Below are 14,901 nucleotides of genomic sequence, written 5' to 3'. Positions count from 1 at the left end.
TCTGCTATGGAGATGTTTGAGGAAGGCCATAGAGGCCCTTTTCTTCCAAGTGGAGTGGGCTCTAGGAGAAGCATGGCAAGCCCTTTAAGCTTTTGCGTAATACGTTTGCATACATTTAACTATCCATCAGGCTATGTCTGATTTTGATAAAGCCTTACCCTAACATGGTTCAGAAAAAAGTCGCTGAGGTTTCCGAAAAGGCTTTGTTCTATCCACATAGTACATAAAGGCTTATTTGACAGCTATGATATGAAGAGGCCTTTCTGCAACTGAGTCAGGTTGAGGAAAGAAAACAGGAAGTTCTATAGACTGGTTAAGTTGGATAGGAAAGACCACTTTAAAGAGAAAATGAAGGTTGGTGCAAAGGACAACCTTATGTCCGAGAACCTGAAAGAAAAGTTCTTGGAAGGTTAAGAGGCCTGGACCTCAGTGGCCCTTTTCAAAGATGTGATAGCTACCAGGAAAGCTACTTTCCAAGAGAGAAATTGTAAGGGACATGACTGAAGGGGCTCCAATGGGGAGGAATGGCTTGAGTCCCTACATAAAAGCTTTAATGACTGGAATCTTAGAAAGACAGGTTGCCTATTTTCGAGATGTAGCCAAGTGTAGCCGAATGGAGGTGAAGGCTAGTCCACATGTTTGAAGGTGTAACAAATACCAATGTTCTGAACACGAGCTGCTAAGGGGTCAATCTGGTTTGAAAGGCAGTAGCAGACAAACCTTTTCTATTTGGCTGCACAGCAGGTATGAGTGGTACCCAAACTCTTAAGAGTTCACTAATCCGATTGCAAGGTTGAGACTCCTGGGGTTGGGGTGTTTGATTTCTCCATGGTTCTGCCTGTGACGATCTGGCCAGTTGGGAAGCCTCTTGTGCATAACCACCTGTGAGAAGGTGAACCAGGGTCTTCTGTTACAAGTGGGTGCCACCAGGATGAGGGTGAGGGAGGTTTCCCGCAGTCTCCGGGACTATAAACAGAAGGCGGTGGAGAGGTGGAAAAGCATAGGCAAATATCCCAGACCAGCTCACCCAAAGTGCATTGTCCATGCACTGTGGGAATCCGGAGACAAATTTTGGGGATTTAGCGCTTTCTGTGGTAGCGAAGAGATCCACGTTCGAGTGATCCCCAATGCCGTAACTACTGGAGGACGACTCCCGGGTGGAGTTCCCACTCATGGATTTGTTGCCACATCCTGCTGAGAACGACAAAGTCGTTGTCCACTCGTGGTAGGTTCTCCGCTAGCAGGTGGATCTTGTGGTGGACAGCCCAGTGGCAGATGGACTGAGCTTGCTTAAAAAGTTGGGGAGAGGGACTGTCTCCCTGCTTCTGTATGTGGTACATGACTGTCATGTTGTCCATCTGGACAAGGGCTACCTTGCCCACTATGTGGGGAAGGAAGGGCTAGATGGACAGCTAACAGCTCCAGATAGTTGATGTGGAGATTCCTGTGAGGGGATCTCACTGATCTTCAACACTCAGGTTTTGTAGATGCACCCTCCACGCAAGTTAGAGGTGCGTCCGTTGTAATAGTGATCTATGGAATCGAGTTGAGAAAAGGCCAACCCGAGGCTGATCAACACTAGATCTTTCCAATGACCCTCCGCCTGAGACCACTGCTGCCACTAGCATTCCTGCAGTGGGTGCATATGTAATCCTGAGTGGGGTACTATGGAGATGCAGAAGGCCACCATGCCTAGGATGCATATGACTGTTTGGAATGTGACTTGTTGATTTGGCTGAAAAAGAGGCAACGCATGGAAAGAGTGAACTGTTGCTGGACTGGGATAGGCTTTGTCGACCTCTGCATTGAAGATGGCTCTCAGACAGGGTTGGATTTGAAGGGGTAGGAGATGGAACTTTAACATGTTGATAGTAAAGCTTGGCTCATGAAGCAGGTCTATAGGATCTTGAGTGGGCACATGGCACTGCTGTGGCGTTGTGCTTTTTTTCACATGGATGCACTGTCTTCACAGGTGTGCTGCTACCACTGGTAGGCATTTTGTTACAACTCAAGGTGTGGTGACCCCGGAGAGCAGCACTCTGAATCAGCAGTGTTGGCCACTTACCACAAACCCAAGGTAGCACTGATGTGCAGGATGGATCGGGATGTGGAAGTAGGTGTCAGAGTTCAAGTGCACCCACAAACTAGTCTAGCTGCAGCAGTGAAATGACATCCTAGACAGCGACCATATGAAAGAGTTCTGACCGGATGCACTCATTCAGGGGCCTGAGGTCCAAAATGGGCCGGAGAGACCCATACTTCTTGGGAACGAGGAAGTAGAAGGAATATTCCTCTGCATCTTGTAAGTGTTGTGATACAGGCTCTATAGTCCCTTTGAGAAGAAGCGCTTGGACCTCTTCCTGAAGCAGGCAGTACTGATGTTACGGGCACAGGGGTAGGAAATTCCTATAGCCTGACACCCAGGACAAAGTTTGGGGCCACGGACAACAAGTTTTTAATGTTTACTTTGTCCTTGGGACAAGTAGGACCAACCTCCACCGTTTACAGTACTACATTATGGATCAAGGGAGGGCACTGTCTACAGTTAAGGTAGTGTTCTAGCCAGATGTTAATGCTGTTCAAACTTGTCTTTATGATTTTTTAATGCAAAGCCTTTATTTTTAGGGTAAGCACTCTAAGGAACTGTAAGCTTGGACCGCACTTTTGACTTTGGTTCAAGTAAAAAAATAAAAAAATAAAAAAGGTATGCAAACATTTGAAAAGTTTCACAATATGAGGTTATGCATAATGGTCATAGAATGCTCTCTAATTAGATGGACTTATTTTTAGCTTGAAAGCCAGATAGATGATTTTTTGTTTTCAAAATAAAATGTTCACAAAAAATGCACCTAGGGAAAAAATTGTTCAACTAAACTACTGTGAAATTTCAGGTACCATTTCTTTGAAGCATCATTTATAATGCACTGATATTCAGCATTTTGGTTTTGTCAATGGGTTCCTTGTTTCGATATGGTTTTTGTAAAAATTTGTTGTTGTAAGAGTACAACAATCATTGTCAAAAAGGAGAAATACTTTTTGGCCTCAAAAAGCACACATTGCCACAGTAGCCCCTGGAACTCAACAAAACAACTGTGCCAATATGCTCCCTGTGAAAGATCAGAATGCGGTCACTCAAAGTGAAGCCAGCCAACAGATCGATAGAGCGGTAGAGTTCTAATAAAAATAAAAAGGTCTTGGTTAATGTCAGACCTAATTAGAGGCCCAATTCTTAAGGAAAGTCACAAATGTGCACCCATAGTATATGTCCTTGCATTAATGCAGATTTATTGCTTTCATTAATTCATAAGAATTTACAGACGTAGGCCATGAAATCATACTCTTAGAAAATATATGTGAACTGCATTTTAGCACAAGCAAATATGCATGTGTAGACTTGCTCATGCAAAAATCTGTTTAGCGTTTACAAGTTCACCTTCCCTCCAACCACTTTTTTCACAACTCTGTAAATGTCCAACCTTTCTCAGTATGGAAAATATTAGAGACAAAATGGTGAAAATCCTAACATGCACGTTAGTAGGTTTGCACAGCCTCAAAAAGGCATTCCAACCTATGCTACCTCTAGCCCAAATATGTAGATCTCTGGAAATGTGGCAAAATAAGGGAATTGCTAGTATTCAAACCCCTCCATAGTATGAGCTCTTTCATAATCAGAGAGTCTATTATCAGAGCTCCTTCATAATGAGATTGCTGCCATAATTTGTTTCTGAACTATGTGGCACCAAAGAGACGAGTGGATTATTATAAAAAAAAAATTTAACAGGACAAGTAGATCTATGAAGCAAACCTTCCCATGGAAACACATTTTATTAAATTCCACAGCAGGGATAACATGCGTCTGTGGGGTAGTATTTTGCGTGGTGTGGAAATGAGTTACTAGTCTGATGTGACGTGTTGCCATGTGGGGAACAACACCTGAAGACGTACCCTGACAGGTGTTGTGTCATTGGGGGATAGGAGTGGCAAGTCCTGGAGTAGCTCTTTCGGGGAGCAACCACTGCCTCTCCCTTTAGCACCGTTCTCACAGTCGGCACCCCTAAAGCAGCTTCTAGCAGCCCACCAGACACCCTCTGCTCTGCGTCCCTTTCTCTAATTCTTGACACACCCCCCTGCATCCACTGGAGCAAATGCAATGGTCGCTCCTTCTCCTACCTGGCAACGAAGACATGGATCAAGCTACCCGTTCATCTACAGACCTCCCCATCTCTTCCGGAGTTTGAAAGTCCCTGAAGGCCTGGCTTTTCAGCTAATCAACTGGACCCCGCCTGAGCCTGGATTCCCTCACGGTTGGCAAGCAGAGCTTTACAAACCTTCAGGATGATTAATTGATCTTGTGGAGGTTTGCTGTGCTGGTTGATGCTGGAAAGACGTTGAGGTTTGCTGTGCCGGTTGATGCTGGAAAGACGTGGAGGCCTCTGGGGAGGTGGTCTTGGAGCCTCCATTATATCCTGAGCTGTGGAAGGACCCAAGAGAGATATGCGTTCGCTGTGTCTTTTTAGATTTTCTTCAACATCTCATCAACATGTGGCATGAAGAGATGTTCACAGTCAAAAGGCAGGTTGAGGAGATGCTGTTGAACGTCTGGTTTAATGCCATAGCTACAGAGTTAGGTGTTTCTGCGATGGAGGATGCTGGAGTTGATACCTGATCAGCTGTATCATCCGCATCTAAGGCACACCTAATAGTGGTGTTGGAGATCGGTCTGCCTCTTTAATCCAATTCATTCCCTTCTCTTATTGTGCTTCATTGGGAGATGTCAGAGGAGATCCTCCATTTCGTCCCAGTAGTCCTAGTCTTATCTAGAGAGCGGGCCGATGGATTTGGTGATACACGGACTGGCATTCGCTTACCAGCAGCATCTATCCGTCTGCTCTCTTTGTCCGGTGTAAGGGCATCACCGGTGCCTCTGAGTTTACCTGCTTCCACCACCAGGGAGTCGGGAGAGAGTTGGCCCCTAATGTAGATGGAATCTGAAGGGAAGGTTTTGTATTTTTTCCACCAGGGACCTGATAAACCAAGCCTTAACCTGCTTCTTGAAGCTATCAGGATCTTCCCTTTTAACATAGGCAAGTTGGGCGAGGCCCCACTGGGGGCTGGAGTCGACCGGAGAACCAGACCAGACAAGATTGTATGAATTGACTCGATACGAAAGAAGGGGAAACTCAATCTAATACAATATCGATGGAGGGGGAGGTACTGTGAAGACCTAACAGAACACTGTGACTGCTTTGATCCGGAGGACAGGATGACACGTCCAAACCAGACGGTGGAACGAAAACAAGCTAACAATAGAGCTGATGACCATGCACGTTGTAAGCAAGAGGTGGAATCGAAGTACCTCGTGACTCTAGAAGAATTCTTCCAACAAAAACAATTTGCACACATCCCGGTCCAACACTAGATGGCAGGAGTATGCAAAGCATGTGTATCTACAGCCATACACCTCTAATATATTACTTTCCCTGTAACCATCTGTTCGTAGCGTATAGCGTCATAGGTGCACATACTATGCATAACCTTATCCTTCAAAGAGGTGGCAAAGACAAGAACTGTAAGGGACATGAGCACATGGGCTCAAAGAGAGGACCCATAAATTGTGAGAGGTCCACATATATACATATATTCTATAGTAGTACAGGAAGTCTATTTGTAAACCATCCATGAAAGCTTTAATTACAAGAATCCTAAAAATAGATGAATTCTGTCTGTTTTAGAGGTATGCTGTAACTGCAGACGAATGTAAGATTATTGAAGAATATGAGAGACCTCCCTTGTAAAAATGCTGAAGGTAGGAAGCAAGTTCCTGCACAGGTACTATAAATGGACATAGTTGTTTAGATGTATATTAGTGGTTGAAAGAGTTCGGCTAGTAGCCATGTCTCTAATCATCTTAGGGTTTCATAGTGTAAAAGGACAAGGAGAGTAAAGTTCCTTCTTGAAGCCGAGGAATTCCTTTTAAGGAATGGGGAAGAGTCCTGGACACAGATTTTTAGTGAGTATCTGGCCAGTGTCCGGGTTTCTTTTGCTTTTCGTCCAGGATGTCTGCCAAATCTTCCAAAGATCGACCCTTCTGAAGTGTCTAACCTAAGAGGGAGGCCTCAGCACTGATTCTGTGCCTTTGGGTGTTGCCTCTTCAACATGGACTTCAACTCCAAGTGGGGTTTGTCAACAGCTTGGGGCAGAGGTGAGGTGAGGGGGCTTCAGTGCCAAGTGAGGGTCTAGCTTTAGCGCAGAAGAACCAATTTTGGTGCCTGGGTGCCGGACAGACTGAGCAGGAGCAGGCCCTTGAGAGGGGCTTTGTTCAATGTCAATCCAACCACTTGAGTCTGGCGCATGCCTGCTGGACGTGTGGAACCTGAGGGTTTAAGCCTTTTTTTGGCACTGGACTCTATGGCTAACTTCAGCAGGAGCAGTGCTCTGCCACAACCAATGGTGGCTTAGAGAGTTAAGACTGACTTTGACGCACAACCAATGGCCATGGTGGGACCCTCTTTTTTGACTCCTTAATTTGTTCCAGTTATGGTTCTGGCTCGAAGTCTTCAACCTCTTCGGCCACGTTGGAGGCCTCAGAGAAAAGGGCCTTTGATTGTCCTTGTGCCTGGCACGAGGAGGGTGAGAAGGGCACGTCTCTTCATCCTCAGCACCTGGGATCTCTCCCGCCCCCAAAATGTTCATAGTTGCATCTTGTGCAGCAACCACCTTCTCTCCTCCCTCTTGTGTCTCAGTGTCTTGCAAGTGTCACAAAATGGTTCAGTGTGCTCCAGGGAAAGGCATAGGTTCTCGTTTTTGTGGTGGTTGGCCCAAGCATACTTTGTAACTAGGACACAAATGGAAAAGTGTATGTTCCAAAAAGCATTCTCATACATTCTTGAGGAGATCTTTAACTGATCTCAAAGGGAATGAGTGATGCAAAACCACAGTGTGCTGAAGTATGTCCAACTTCAACACTTGTTTCTGAAGTTTATTGAATTTTTTTTTGAAGGAATATTGCTGTACTCGTCACTGCAGTGGAAGAGGGAACTGTATAACCGGAAACAGAAAAAACGAGTTACCTACCTGTACACTGTGGCTCTCCAGTATTGGCATCTTTCATAGATTCACATGCTTGAATCTTCCCAGTCGCCACGGTGGCAACCCCACTGTGATTTTTAAATAAGCAGTACCAAAAGTACATTAACAGGCCAGAGAAAATCAATTGACATTGTTAACCAATTCACATTGTTTTAATAGACCCAAACTTCAGCCAATCAGAGGCTGGACCCATGACCACTTCACCCCAGCAGAGCCACTCTTCCTCAGATTTCTTAGCACAGGTGTGGATATAAATATATTCGAGTGGTATGCCTAAACGAGGAGGTGGGTTGGTCGCATATGAATCTATGAAAGATGTCAATACTGGAGAACCACATTGTACATGTAAGTAACTAGTTTTTTCTCCAGTACTGAATCTTTCATAGATTCACATGCTTGAATAAGAATAGCTAGCAGCAAATAACTCAGAGTTTAGGCAATACTACGCCATTGAAAATATGTTTAAATAAGCTTCAAAGCATTGTGATAAATAAACCATGTTAGCATACAACTATAAGAAAAAAATAGGTACATAAATAACTGCAATCATAGCAATAATTAGATTAGGCACAATAGAAACAGGTACCTTAGTTAAAGAGGTGGCGTAAGACTGCCAGTCTGACGGCTGTATCAGCTTTCCATGATGATTCTAAGCAGTAACGCATTAGACCATGTTGTTGCTCTGCAAATATCTGGGAGCGTTACTCCTGTGAATAATGCAGCTGAGTGTCTCATCACCTTCCTTGATGAGTTTTCTAGCCTTGTCATGACAAAAAGCAATAGCCGACGATATCCATCTAGCAATGCTGCATCTAGAAAAAACATACCCCTTTCTGGGAGGTGCAAAAGCAATTAACAGTTGATCCGATTTTCTGGAAGGCTTTAAACGGTGGATATAAAATTTGAAACAACGCCTCACATCCAGGGAGTGAAGAGCCTTCTCTGCCTCCGAAGGGTCTTTGAAATATGTTGTAAGGACTACTGACTCATTTATATGGAAAGAGGAAGGAATCTTGAGGATGAATTTCGAATTTGTTTTCAAAATCCTCTTATTTTTTAATTGGCAGAAAAGGCTCAGCGCTTGAGAACCGTCCTGGCTGACGTGAGGGCCACTAGAAGTGCCGTTTTCCATCAGACATACTTCATGTATGCCTTATGAATGGGTACAAAGGGAGGCCTCATCAACTGGAATAAAACTGTATTCAATTGCCAGGGTGTAGCCAGTGGTTTTATCAGTGGGTAGACCCTGAAAAGGCCTTTCATGAATTCTTTGACTAGCCTGCAGGACACTAGAGAAACTTCATAAGGTTTCCTACGGAATCTAGAGATTGCTGCCAAATGCACTTTTATGGAAGACAGCACCAAGCCTGACTTAGTCAAGTGCAGAAGATAAGGCAATATTTGCTCTAGAGAATAATAGAAAGGGTGAATCTTGTTCCTGATACACCAGTGACAAAATCTCGTCCACTTTGCCATGTAGGATGCATTCGCTGAAAAAGCTCTTGCCTGCCCCAGTATAGACCTGCATTCCTCTAACATCCTTAGAGATCCGAACTCATGCTCATGAGGTGCCATGCTGATGAATTGAGAGACTGTATCCGAGGATGCAGTATCTGACCGTTGCTCACTGATATCAGATCGCTTCTTCTGTGGAGGTGTACAGGTGGCGATATCAACAGCAGGAGGACCTCCATGTACCAGTATTGTCTCGGCCAAGTCAGGGCTATTAGAATGAGGTGACATGGCTCCTTCCTTATCTTGCAAAGAACCATGGGAATGAGAGGGAAGGGCGGAAACGCATAAGCAAACATTGCTGACCATTGGATCTGGAGCGCATTTCCCAAAGATCCCTTCTGTGGGAATCTGCTCACAAATCTCTGGCACTTCCTTCTATATAGAGTTGCAAAGAGGTCTACAGTTGGCGTGCCTGATGTCCTGAAAAATTGGAGGAGCAGCTTCCTGTCCATTTACCACTCATGGCGTTGCGTAGCCGCTCGGCTGAGACCGTCTGCCTGTACATTGTCTATGCCTGGAACGTGCTTTATATTTAGTGATATGCTGTATTTTGTCTCATGCCCAACAGATTTCGGAATGGCTCCCAAAAGGGTCTGCAACCTTAAGCCACCTTGCTTTGCTAGGTAAGACATCGTGGTGGTGTTGTCTGTTCTGACCAGGACAGAGGAGCCACAGAGTCTGGGAAGAAATGATTAGAGTCCCAGGAAGACAGCTCTTAGCTCCAAGAGACTGATGAGCATCTGAGCCTCCTTTGGGGACCATTTCCCAGAGATTTGCAGCTCTTAAAAGATGCACTCCACAACTTTCTAATGAAGCATCCATTGCCATTAAGAAACTGGGTTCTGTTGCTTCAAAGGAGAGTCCTGGAGATATGTTTCTTTCCTTTGTCCACCATGATAGGGCCTTTAACATGGTAGGTGTGATGTTGATGACGTCCTTGAACAAAACGTGGCTCTGAACCCATGAGGCATCGAGTTGTTCTTGTAAAGGCCTCATCTAGAACGACAGTTTGGAATCAATGGGATGCATGAGGATAGCATTCCAACCACTGACTTGTACATCCTCACTGAAACTGACCTTTTCAGCAAAGAAGATGCCAGACTTACTATCTTGTCTATCCTTTCTCTGGTTGGATAAGCTGTAGTGTGGTTAGTTTTACGTATCCTTTGTGCATTAGCTTCAGGCTTTAGGCCTTTGTGCACTTTGCCCTGAATGTATTTTATTCATTTGCTGACAGCTTAGAGCCTCTGTGCACTTTGCTCTAAATGCTTTTTATTAGGCTTCGTACTGTTATTTTTCAAATAGCCAGTTCTACGGTGTTGTTTTTTATTCATATCACACTGTTTTGCCTACTTCAGCACTGGAGTTCTCCATAACATATTCACTCTGTGCTTCAGTCAAGGATACAGCCTGGTACATTGCCGATAGACGTGGTAGGAGTTTAGATTTGGCATTCCTGCGTAGGGACATTTTGTGATCACGATGACATGTTAGTTATAAAATCACTTCCTTGTCCCAATACACGCAAGAGGGAGATTCCGACCAGGGAACCACAACTAGACGCTGACTGCCTCGTTGCAGATGCTGAACCAGATCACAGGCCTTTGCTCAGGTATGAGGGCTGATGTCTCCCCAGTGATTCGGAAAGGCAAGCTAGAAGCTTAACATGCTGTGCTCTAAATAGAACAAGCAGAGGGAGAGTAGAAACTGTTAGGCACTATGATAGCTTTGTTCTTATGTTTTACTCTCCTGGTGACTATTTCAATCCTACTGTGTTGTATTGTTCTGGTTATTGCGGCTCACGCCTTATTATCTAAAATACAGTCGTTTTATTAAAACATTATATAAAACTTATACTGTCTTTGTCATTTGTATATGAGATCATATTGTAAATGAGAGAGTTGGTTTGGATCAGAGTGACCACGACTTCCCTGAGAAGTTCCAAAGATGTCATGCGCTCGGCTGCCCAATCATTTCTTCCCCGTGGGAGAAATGAGGCACTGCTAGTTAGCCGGAGCAAAAAAACGGATTTAGGGTGACAGAGTTCCTTACACGTGGGTCAGACTCAGTCCCCCACACCGTTATCGATCCTGCTGCCTGTAAATCCAGTAGTCTCATTTAGGATGAGAGCCCACGCGACAAAGCCTTGGCTATCTCAGTGTCTAGTATGGCCCCTAGAAAAGTCAGAGACTGCGCTGGAATGAGAGATGATTTTTCTACATTTAGCTGAAACCCCAGAGACTTGAAAAGCTGCCTGCAAGCAAAGGTAGTCTCTCTTGCAACACAGAATGTTGGGGCTTTGATCTTCAAGTCGTCAAGGTAAGGGAATACCTGGTGACTCTGAGGAAAGTCGCTACTGGCACCATACACTTTGTGAATACTCTTGGGGCCGACCTTATCCTGAAAAGGAGAACCTTGAATTGATAGTGGCATCCAGCCACCTCGAACATCAAGAATTGACGACTTCTATGTATGTTTATATGAAAATATGCAGCTAGATGATCTAAGGACCTTTTGAAATCCCTTTGTCGATCATGGGAAGGATCTTCTGCAAAGAGAACATGCAAAAGGGTTGCTTCTTTATGTATTTGTTCAGTTGTGTGAGATCCAGGACCTGCCTCCATTTTCCGGACTTTTTCTGTATTAGAAAGAAGTTTGAATAAAACCCTCTGCCCTGTTGGGTGTAAGGGACTTCTATAGCCCCCTTCATGAGAAGTTCCCATATTTCCTATTTTAGAAGAGCAAGATGCTGATGTGCTCTATTGCAAGGAGGATGGTAAGGGGGTGTTTGCAGGAATTCCAGGGTGTGGCCTAGATGCATGATATCCACTACCCATATGTCACTGGAGACACCCTCCCAACGAGTGAGAGAGGCGAGGATTTAGATAGTGCTTGTGGTGGTGCGAAGTGACTTGTGCCATAGAATTGTCACTGTCCCCTTGCAGAGTCTTGACCTTTCCCTCCCAGCGATAGTCTTCTTCTAGATGGCTGTTTAGAAAATGCAGCACCAGAGCCTCTGAACTATTGATGTTGCCTGGCATATTGTTACTTACAGCCCTGCTGGGCATATGGCTGGTAACTAAGATTGTAAGGAGGACCTCTGGGAATATTGACCTCTTGCGCCATGAACGGAAGAAAAACGTCTTTGTTGGAGCATGCCCAAGGAACACGCCGTGTCGGTGTCTGCCTTGATTGCATGAAGGGCATTGTCCTCTTGCTCCCCGAACAAACTTTCCCTATCGAAGGTTAAGTCCAATATCTTAGCCTGCACTTCAGGGCGAAATGATGGGGCCTTGAGATACCCGTGTCTGCTCAGAACTGCTGTGCCTGTCATTTGCTAAAAGACAGTGAAGACAAGTCCATGGCCGCATCGATTATTTCAGAGGAAGAAATAGCACCTTCTTGTAGGATCTCCTTGGCCTCCTTCCTTTTATCTTCTGGCAGATGTCCTAGAAGTGGAGCAAGATCTGACCACATCTATCATATTGAGCTAGAATGGGTAAGGCATTCAATGCTATGATGGATGTGGCTGACATTGCGACATACTGTTTCCCTATATTATCCAGTCTATGTCCCTCCTTGTCCGGTGGTGTAGAACAAGGAGTGGATGGGTTCTGTGAAAGCCTTTGAGCAGCCTGCATTACTACTGAATTTGCTCTAGGATGTCCAATTAAGCATGCTCGTGAGGTACCTGGGCTTTATACTTTTTGTCCTTCCGTGGGACCACAACCGCTACGGAAGCCGGATTTCTCATTAATTTTAAACCTTCCTCCCAGTTATGGTGAACAATTGGAATGGAACGAACCAATTTTCTTGCTGAATCTTTAAAGTCAAACAAGAAGCACTAAGCTTGTATAGTTGGAAGGGGCAAATCAAACCTTTTCAATGCCAGCTCCAGTGTCTCATAGAATCCCCCAATATCCTCTGGTGGGAATCGAGCTGGAGATGGTGTTGGTGAAGAGGCAACATAATCATCCCACTCCCCAGGTGTACGTGGGTCAGTAAGCAGCTCTCCTTCAGGCTGATCCTCCTGGTTTCTATCAATGTAGCCGCCTCTTCTAGTTACAACAGGCGTTCCCAATCTTTGTTCACTATTCTTCTCTGGTACAGGGGTTGTAGATTAGAGCTACCCAACAGATGTGGCAATAGTTCTCGAAGTGACAGGGATTGTTGCATGAGTGTCTGTGAAGCATTTATAATAATCGTTGAGCATAGGTCTCAAATCAGATATCAGCGAAACAGGGATTGTAATGGTATCTTTTTGTACCTGGTGGTGTTCCTCCTCCTCTTGCTCCTCGTAAGGATAGTGCTCCTGAAAAAAAGAGTCATATCTTTGTGAGGTGGGCTGATCACAAGTTGAAAATGACTAATCACCTTCCAGATTAATGAAAGTGTCCTTGTGCCCCCAGTTGTCCCCATCGTATGAGTCTGAAAATTTTACTCGCAGCTGCAATGGGCTGTATGCCGGCCCGAAAAATACTTTCATCTTCTGATGCCTCGGTGGCTAGAAGATGGGAATGAGGGATTGGTGCAGCTGTCGACGGTGCAGCTGTGGTCGCTGTCAACGAGGTGGCGGTCGCCGGAGCTGCCGTCGACGAAGAAGTGGTTGTGATAGTCGTGGTGATTGTCTTCACCAAAGAAACCGCCAACGACGAAGTGTTCACTGACTGCCTTTCTCGTCGACTGGCTCACCTTCATCGACGAGAATGTCTTCTGAGGAGTAAAAGGCATAAAAGAGGATGATGCTTTTGTCTGTAAAGAGTTTTTGGATAGGTCCTTATCTCCATTCCTTTGCTTTTTTAAGTCCTTTGAATATGATGTTGAGCTCTCATTTTTATGCTTGCCCTCCTGAGAAGAGTGCCTGGGACCTTCCTCTTCCTCGGATCCAGACTGAGATCTGCATGTTTTTCTTCTGCAGCAATAACAGCAGCCTGGCTGTTCTGTCCTTTATAGTTTTTGCAGAGAAAGTTCTGCAATATTTGCATTTTTTAGGCACACAGTTTGGATGGAGGCAGTAGAGACACTCCTACTGAAGGTCCCATGAAAAAATCCATGCTTTTCCACAGGATCTACATAGTCTGAAAAGCCTCTTCTTGGATCCCTCAGACATGGCCAAATATGAAGGTACAGTAATTTGAAGATTCAGACAGGTCTTGAATCAGTCAAAGAGGTGAAAAGTTCACAAACTGTAGAGCTCAGGGAGACTCCCTCATACACGATGTGCAGTTGGAAATCTGAGGAAGAGTGGCTCTGCTGGGGTGAAGTGGTCATGGGTCCAGCCTCTGATTGGCTGAAGTTTGGGTGTATTAAGACAATGTGAATTGGTTAACAATGTCAATTGATTTTCTATGGCCTGTTAATGTGCTTTTAGTACTGCTTATTAAAAAAATTATTGTGGGGCTAACACAATGCAACTGGGAAGATTCAAGCATGTGAATCAGTGAAAGATTAAATACTGGAGAACTGAAAAAGAAAGTAATCCAGTGCGTATAATGCTTTGACTTTAGAGCAGCCTCCCGAACAGCTGTGCCTGATGGTGTAACAAAACAATCTATGGTGGAGCCTGTGAGTTGATGCCTTCTGGACCAAAGGAGGAGTCACAGCAGATCTTGTGACTTGAACTTCTTTGGAAAAAAAAAAAAAAAAAAGTTGCACATGTTTGGCCAAATGCTAGCAGGGAGGAGTATTCAGAGTATGTGAATATTACTGCCACATATGCTAACGCAAATAGTGCACCTCGGCTGAAGCTGTGATTCAAGACTCTCAAGCCTAGAATTATGCCATAAAGAAAACCCCAAACTCCTCCACTCATCTCTGCGAAACGTCACCATGTACAGTCTTAAGTGCCAAGATCGTTGCAAACAGATGTACTAAAAGTTAACCCTTATTGTTTACTTCCAAAAATTGTTCAAAGAAATCAATTTTGCCAAACGCTAAATCCGATGATAACTTACTCAGCTAGGTTTGAAGCTACCTAAACAAACTTTCTACTGGATGAAACACTTATACAGAGCTCTTCTCCAAGAGTTCCCAGGGACAGAGTTCTGCATTGAATAAAGTACGTAAAACAGATTATCATGCTAACCCTTGCTGTGTTCTGCACTGAGGAGAAGGAGGGCTGGGGAAAAGATGGGTGATCTCTGACATCTGCAGACTGCAATTCAAACTGAAAGATACAAGCAAAAGAAGATTACTAAATACCCCATTTATACAGCACAGATACTAAGCAAAACTATTGGTGGTTCAACTAAATAGAGCATGGAAAATGAGTTTAAGGTTAAGTGGAAGATGCACTGC

The 14,901-nt window shown here is 44.5% G+C and overlaps 1 protein-coding gene across 2 annotated transcripts in view; it reads right to left on the bottom strand.

Annotated features, from left to right (window-relative positions):
* HSF1 (heat shock transcription factor 1) overlaps positions 1–14,901 on the bottom strand; it is a 314,446-nt gene that overhangs the window by 63,050 nt on the left and 236,495 nt on the right. The window contains exon 10 of one of the 2 annotated variants that reach the window (XM_069221019.1): positions 14,690–14,770. The exons of the other annotated variant lie outside the window; for it this stretch is intronic. Coding sequence (XP_069077120.1) covers positions 14,690–14,770 — 81 coding nt within the window. The remainder of the gene's footprint in view (positions 1–14,689; positions 14,771–14,901) is intronic. 2 annotated transcript variants of the gene reach the window in all.

The sequence above is a fragment of the Pleurodeles waltl genome, chromosome 2_2 (assembly GCF_031143425.1).
Source record: "Pleurodeles waltl isolate 20211129_DDA chromosome 2_2, aPleWal1.hap1.20221129, whole genome shotgun sequence".
NCBI lineage: Eukaryota > Metazoa > Chordata > Amphibia > Caudata > Salamandridae > Pleurodeles > Pleurodeles waltl.
This window is presented reverse-complemented; position numbering and strand designations above follow the sequence as displayed.